This window comes from Rhincodon typus, chromosome 9 (assembly GCF_021869965.1).
Source record: "Rhincodon typus isolate 14 chromosome 9, sRhiTyp1.1, whole genome shotgun sequence".
Lineage (NCBI taxonomy): Eukaryota > Metazoa > Chordata > Chondrichthyes > Orectolobiformes > Rhincodontidae > Rhincodon > Rhincodon typus.
This window is the reverse complement of record NC_063340.1, coordinates 67,324,569-67,332,500: the sequence shown is the minus strand read 5'-3', so window position 1 is coordinate 67,332,500 and position 7,932 is coordinate 67,324,569. Positions and strand designations below refer to the sequence as shown.

The 7,932-nt window shown below is 38.0% G+C and overlaps 1 protein-coding gene across 1 annotated transcript in view; it reads right to left on the bottom strand.

Annotated features, from left to right (window-relative positions):
• Positions 1-7,932, bottom strand: part of lrpprc (leucine-rich pentatricopeptide repeat containing) — a 131,814-nt gene continuing 123,882 nt past the window's right edge. The window contains exons 34-38 of the mRNA XM_048601116.1: positions 7,635-7,750; positions 4,242-4,316; positions 3,215-3,299; positions 2,947-3,089; positions 1-201 (exon numbers count right to left, since the gene is read on the bottom strand). Of these exons, the coding sequence (XP_048457073.1) occupies positions 121-201; positions 2,947-3,089; positions 3,215-3,299; positions 4,242-4,316; positions 7,635-7,750 (500 nt within the window). The 3' untranslated portion in view covers positions 1-120. The remainder of the gene's footprint in view (positions 202-2,946; positions 3,090-3,214; positions 3,300-4,241; positions 4,317-7,634; positions 7,751-7,932) is intronic.

Sequence of the window (7,932 nt, the reverse complement as noted above, 5' to 3'; positions counted from 1 at the left end):
TTTGTCTCCTCTGAATCTTTATTTGTCACATTAAATACTTCTATACAGTCAAACACAGTTAAAATTAACATTTCAGAAATACATATTCATCAGAATCTGGCTCAAAAGTATTCAATAGTTTCAATCTCCATCTTGATTTTCATCAGAAGATTCTGCTGCCTTTTCTTGCCTTAGCTTGTCTGCATAAAATTTGAAACTTTCCTGTTTAAAGAAGAATAAAATGTTGAATGATTTAGATGAACAATGTGTTGTATTCTTGATATGTGTGGGTTTGTACTGTTATTTAAAGCATTGCATTTAAAAATATTATACCTATATTGATGAAATAACTTTCAATCCAAGAGGTACAATTCTTTGAATAGCATTGTAATTATGTTTTGAAAGGCAAAGTATGACTAAATACCGACATGTCACATTCTAAACTGTTGGAGCCTTAACATTTAAATGCTCTGACCTTTTCTGCAGTGATGGTATTAGCATTATTGAAAAAAGTCAGCACAAACTAAATAGCGTGCTGCATATAAAAAATCCAAAGCAAAACGGGGGGATTCATGGAACACGCAACATGTTGGGCACAATCAAGCTCAGTTTATGGAGTTAGATGTCACTTTGTAACAAACTTGACTCGCTATACTACTGAAATAAATTAGCAATGATATAAATTCCATTTTGAAACATTATCTCTGCTTCTCTCTCCACAGATACTGCCAGACCTGCTGAGTTTCTCGAATGTTTGCTTTGTTTCAGATTTCCAGCATCTGCAGTATTTTGCCTTTATTGCAGGCCACTCAAATACTTTGCATTGATGAGCTTAGATAGAAATTTAAGGGCTTGCAAAACCATCCTGGTGTGAAAATATACCGCTTCTCCTTCATTACTACAAACCCTATGAAAATCCTGTAACTCCCTTCTTAATAGTACTATCTGTTCCTGCACCCTCACATGGACAGCTGCAGTTCAAGAATGCCTTCCTCTACCTTCTCAAGGCCAATTAGGGATTGGCAGTAAACACTGGCCTTATACACATCCCCTGAACAATTAAAAAAAACTTTGCAATTAAGTCAGAAAAATCAAAGAAAAATAAAGGGATTTCACAACTCTGCAAGCAATGGAATATAAAATGCAATTTATGACACATGCAGTATAGCCATTAGTATGCCATAAGTGTTCCGTTATAAATCAATGTCAGTCTTTCTACTTGAAACATTCCAAATGGTCAACATTGCAAATTTGTGAACAGGCAGTTACATACTAATGTTTGCCATACCTATAAAGCTATTATAATCTAATTCAAACAAACAAGAAGGAATAAGCCATTTAGCCCCTTGCATCATCTTCTTGTTCAGTAAGATCATGGCTGATCTGACCAAGTTCAAATCTAGATCGCTGCTTTCCCCAACAGTCTTTCACCTTCTTATTTAACAAGAATCCATCTCTCTGCCTTAAAAGTATTTGATGACTCTCCGCCATCTTTTCAGAAAGACAGTTCCAAAGATACTCAACTCTCATATTTCTGGAAAAAATATTCAGTCATAAAATTCATTTATCAATCTTGATTGAACCAAAGACCTGGTTCTTGAGGTGAAATTCACATGTTTCAAACCAACTATTGTCATTAGGGACTCCATTATTCGGTATTAATTTGTGAATTTATTGACTTGCACACATCTCAGTTACTGACTACACGCATTGTTCTTTATATGCTTCGCACTTTATTTCTCTTTATCTACCAGTCTGTAGGCAAAAATTACAGGAATTTGCTTCCCAAGGGTCAAGGATGGTCATACAGTTCTCAGTGAATACACTTCTGCAACAAACATTAAAATTAGGAATTCCAAGCAGGAACCTGTATCCCGCAATTTTGAGGGTCAGCAGGTTTTGGTCATTCATCTGCTGCCACATTATATTCATTTATTCGCACCCACCTATTGTTTCTGAACACTTGGACAAAAAGACTCAACATGCTGTCTGTACCACAGCAATGAATCCTGTAATGCACCTTCCAAGGTTGAAACTCATTCTTCACTTACATGCAAAATCAAACAAGTCACCAGTTGCTGGCTAACAAGGTGTAGAGCTGGATGAACACAGCAGTCCAAGCAGCATCAGAGAAGCAGGAAAGCTGACGTTTCGGGCCTAGACCCTTCTTCAGAAATGGGAGGAGGGGAAGGGAGTTCTGAAATAAATAGGGAGAGAGGGGGAGGTGGATAGAAGATGGATAGAGGAGAAGATATGTGGAGAGGAGACAGACAGGTCAAAGGGGTGGGGATGGAGCCAGTAAAGGTGAGTGTAGGTGGGGAGTTAGGGAGGGGATAGGTCAGTCCAGGGAGGACGGACAGGTGGGAGGAATTCCCACTTCCTACAGACAAAGGGGGTGGCCATGGGTACCCGCATGGGCCCAAGCTATGCCTGCCTCTTTGTAGGTTACGTGGAACAATCCCTCTTCCGTAGCTACCCTGGCCCTAAACTCCACCTCTTCCTCCGTTACATTGATGACTGTATTGGTGCCGCCTCGTGCTCCCACGAGGAGCTCGAACAGTTCATCCACTTCACCAACACCTTCCACCCCAACCTTAAGTTCACCTGGACCATCTCTGATACCTCTCTCTCCTTCCTGGACCTCTCTGTTTCCATCTCTGGCAACCACCTGGAAACCGATATCCATTTCAAGCCCACCGACTCCCACAGCTTCTTCAGAACCCCATTCCCCTCCCCCATTTCTGAAGAAGGGTCTAGGCCCAAAACGTCAGCTTTCCTGCTTGGCCTGCTGTATTCATTCAGCTCTACACCTTGTTATCTCAGATTCTCCAGCATCTGCAGTTCCTACTATCTCTGAACCAGTTGCTGGCCAGGTTGCTTTGCAGAGCATTTCACAATGTTGCCCTGGATTTACTTCAGTATGGATTGGAGGCTGAAACCATGGATTATTAAAGTGCGAATACTCACAGGGGGTTCAGTGAAAGACAGAGATTCTCCTGAATTTTTCAATAGCACAGCAAGGCGCTTCAGGAACAACTCATCTGGTATCAACTTTTCTTCTTTAACCTTTTCGTACAAAGCCTTTGCAGACACCACATCATTGTCTAATGCTGGAGAAGAAACAAAAATGAAGACATTTGTAATAGCCTTACATTGTGGCTAAATACTGAATTGTTATTACTCCAAATAAATTTGACCTTATTTAGCAAAATAAGCAAGACATTAAATAGCTTACCATAACATTTCATTAGATATGAGTACACCACTTCTTTTTCTGGAAAATCTTTGATCAGATCAAGGAGCCCAGTGATCTTATGAGCCTTAGAAACAAAACAAATAAAACTTAACCTGATGACAATACGTTGAATATATTCCAGCAATACTGCTGGGTAATTAACTACTTCAACAGATAATGCCATACATTTGTACAATGTAACAAACATTTTTCTCCATTCGTATTACCATCATTTGGAAAATTTAGATTTTTTTCTGCAGCATTGGATCAAATAGCGCTGTCTATCCTTGGAAGTCAGCTATTTTTATTTTAGTCAAAGTGTAAAGAATTGTGTCATAAATAATATCAAAGGAAGCCATTAGAGAAAACAGCACTAATGGGTACATCAGATGACTCCAGTGGGTGATAGAAATAATTTGAAGGTGAGTGAAATCATTTATAAAATATCAGGAGAGTGTAGTGTTGATCTATTCAAGAAACAAGCCAGTTTTACCTAATAGCTTTTTAATGCAGCAACAATTCCTTATACTGTCTTGTCTAAGTGGTTATTTTTGGGGCAGCCAGCTACAATGCGGAGACTTCAAAGGTCATTGGAGACTGTTCTTCAGGAATTGCACTTGAACTTCATTTAAAGAAACTGATTTGGGAAATAGCATGGGATTCACACCCCTCACCTCTTGTATACACATTTTTCCATTTGAATGGCAAATTTACAAGTTTAGCTGGGATTGTTTATTTGAATTAAGTAGGTGAGGGACTAGAAGAGGTTTACTTACAAAATGATTTGTCCAACCCAAATATTTAACATTTCCCACAGATAGTGCAGTGTCACTCATCACTGCTAGTACCTCAGGAGTAAGTGCCCAGGGATGTATCGGTTGGGTGGATTAGCTATGGTAAATGTGGGATACATGGATAGGGTGGGGGGCTAGGTCTGGGCGGGATGCTCTTTGGAGGGTTGGTACAGACTTGATGGGCCAAATCACCTCTTTCTCTTGTAAAAGATTTTGCAAACTCGTGTACATACCTGCCCAGGTTTCTGTGCAGTCTTAGCAATGAATGAAATCAAACTTTTCTTCTGTTCTGCAATTGCAGGGCACCTCTGAAAAACAAACCCAAGTACATTGGTTGCATTTAGACAGTTTAGCTGTTTGAGTAAATACCTTAACTTTTATGTTGATTTGTCACATAATTGTAAATTTATAAACATTGACTAAATTCTTAGCATTTGAAATACTTAATCCTATAATTATGATTCATATTTAAAAATGTAATCTCCAGTTTATTCATATTTTATGACTTAAGTTGTGAATGCTAGTAATGAATGATAGAATAATTCCTCATCTTGAAGTTATCCAGCTGGGTACAAAAAGACCAAATACAGAAGTGATTCTTCTTCCATCCAGAAAATAACCCCTATTCTATTCAACATTAGCTGTCTCAGTCTGTTATTAATGATGAGGGCTACCGCCATCCACCCAATGCGTTTTTTACAGATTGAATCATAAGGGAAATACCAGTTTTATTGTATTTTTACTTCTGCAGCTTTCAACCTGACAGATATTGAGGGATTGGACTGAAATCAGAATATCCTGGTCCACTATATCATTCCAAGAAAGGTGTTTGACTAAGGCACCTGTTGGGATTTTGCCCCTTGATTAAAAACATAGCACTAGCTTTTTGAGAGAGAAAACTGGACAGGACATACATCTGTAACAATGTTACATTAGAATTAAAGAAAACCACTCAGCTCTGAGATGGCAATCCCAAAAAGAGAGATGCATTTTACTAGAATGAGGGTCTGCACATCACAAACAAATTACACTGCATTAAGTTCTAGCAAAATACTTCAAACAACAATTCACTATGCTGGCACTCCTCATGCAATTTCCTCTCCACCCTTGAATTTGAGAATATCTACCAGGAACACTCCCAAGCCAATGGCCTTGAATTCAACTGTCATTAATAAGTTAAGTCTTGGAATATAAAACAATTGGAAACACACAATCAAAAAAAAAAGAGAAAGGGAGGTTGATTTTTCAGTTGGAACCAAATGTGAACAGGTTCTCTCAGAGACGCTCACCAAACCTATATGTACCTTGGATTTCCATCTCAGATATCTGCAGAATTGCACACAACGTGCTTTCATAACTTGACAGCAATGCAATTATGTATAACTTTAAATGGAGAAAATAGACTAGGTAACATTACACATGGCTAAACACACCTGTTTGAATTTGCTGAAATGTGTTAAATTGCACCAAAATAAAACCCTAAGTGATTTTAAAATTGTGTTTTGCAAGGGTAAAATTTATAAATATCATGCACTGTGATAGCTTGATCTCTTAAGAGATAAGATCCCTAGAATCATAGAATGCCTAGGAGTATGGAAAGAGGCCATTCAGCCCATTGAGTCCGCACTGACTCTCCGAAGGACACCCCACCCAGACCCACACCCAGCACTCCCATCCCATTCCCGTAACCCACATTTACCATGGCTAACCCACCTAACCTGCACATCTTTGTCTTGTGTGAGGAAACCTGAGTATCTGGAGGAAACCCACACAGACATCGGGCGAATGTGGTTCTTGAGCCCGAATCCTTTTTACTGGTCAAGATTTATTTATTCAAAATGACAGAATTCCCCACATCCAAAAAAGTGTATTGGTCAAGATTTATGTAGTTATACTGCTCAAACTTAATAAATCAATGCTGCTGTTGGTGTTGTGTTTATAGAGGAGATACAAAATACCTTAGTCTAAATGTGCAACAATGTTTGACAATAGATATTAATTGTGGGCTGTTCCAGCTCAATATGTAGTTTGGCTTGCTTTAACTCTTTGCATTTATTAATAATATAACATTACAAGCAAAAGCTGTGTTGTTTACTGTGGAAGAGAAAAATGTGCACAGGCTGACAGCATGAGTACCCATGAACCCAGCAATCTGCAATATCACTGATTGTTTGGCTGCCACCTGCTGGGAACAGACTCTTTGTCAGTGCCTGTGTGTACACTGTCAATGGCAGCTTTTATTCCCTATAGACTGCTCAGCATTTGCTCTGTTTTACATCTTAAACCATCAAAAAGCCTGAATGCGGTTGTCTCATTCCCTGAAGATTACCAACCTGTCATTTACTGCAAATTCAGAACATCCAGCAACAGCAACTTATGAATTTATGCATTTGTTATTTTGTTAGAAAATTGCAGACAGAACATGACTGATAAAATACCATATGCTGCAGCAATAAATCTTTACACCTTTCAGGAACAATTTCATTTTTTTTTACACACAGAGGAAGGATACACTGAAATTATGGGGAAATTTAAGCATCAATAACAGAAAAGTAATTAGCAATACCAACATTTCGTGAACAAATATAAAGAAGTATAAACAGAATCTGAGAATTTCCAGCTTAATTACAGGAGTCACCATTACTTTACTGCCACCCAACTTAAGAGAATAGATAGTGCTTCTGGTTTTGTTGCAGAAGAATACACTGCTGTGTTCATAGGCTTCACTTCCAAAGAGAAAATGTTTAGAATTTCAATTGAGCAGCATCAATTTTACACTACACTTAGTATTAGCTATTTCTTTAGAATTTGTGGTTGTACTTTATTTCAAGCAGAGGCGTGATGTACTGAAATTGAGAGAACTGTAAGGCACAATAAGCAAAGAAATCTAAATGTACATACATCCTGGATGTGTCACACAGGAACAGGAGGCCACCAGTTTAATTACAAGAGATTTTTACTTTACTGGTTGTTAATGACAGTATAAAGATATCATGAACCATCTTCTGCAACATGCACAGGAAGTGTGTTGCTTAACCATAATATTTTTAAAATGTCATCCACCATATCAGAACAGAATATGCAATTGCCCACTTGACCAATTCTGAACATTGATGCATTGAATCTTAAAGATGACAGCTGCACTCAGTATTTGGTCTTATAAATAAAGTTTCCCAACTACACAAAGAAGTGAAAAATAATTATGTATCAGATTTCCTACCTCTCATTTATCTGGTGATTTAATCTGATACATTTAGCACCAAGATCTGAAGGAGGATCGAAACATTAACTCTGATTTCTCTCCATAGATTCTGCCAGACGAGCAGAGATTTTCCAGCAGATTCTATTTTTGCTTCTGATGTTCAGCAACTGCAGTTCTTTTGCTTTTTTTTTTATTTAGCACAAGTATTGAGGGCATAATTGAGGAAACTGCTAAGGAATAGTGTTCAAATCTTGAGGGAGGAGAGGTGAATATACTGTTGAATTTAAAGCCAATTAAGTTAATAACAAGTTAATGCTATTGACATAGCTGTTTAAATACGCAACTCAAAACAAAAAAAGGTGAAAGGCAAAGTGACTATTAAATTTTTTTTTACAAGTCATAACATACAATCATTAATAAATACCTGTAAAAGGAGTTTGGCAGCTTCGGTTCTGTCCAGATCCACGTATTGTAGGAAGAGATCCGTCCCAGGCTTATACACTGCAAAATGATTAGCTAACCGCTCAGCCATGGCACTCACTGCAATATATAAGGCAACAGAATGCCAGACACTCCATGAATTATTTTAAACATAGCATAAGAAGCTTATGTTTTGCTCCATTAGCATTTAAATACTGTTGTAACTTACCAATAAAAAATGCCATAGAATTTGATGCTCGTGTTTCACTGCTCAAAAGCTAACGCTTGGGAGAAGGAAGAGG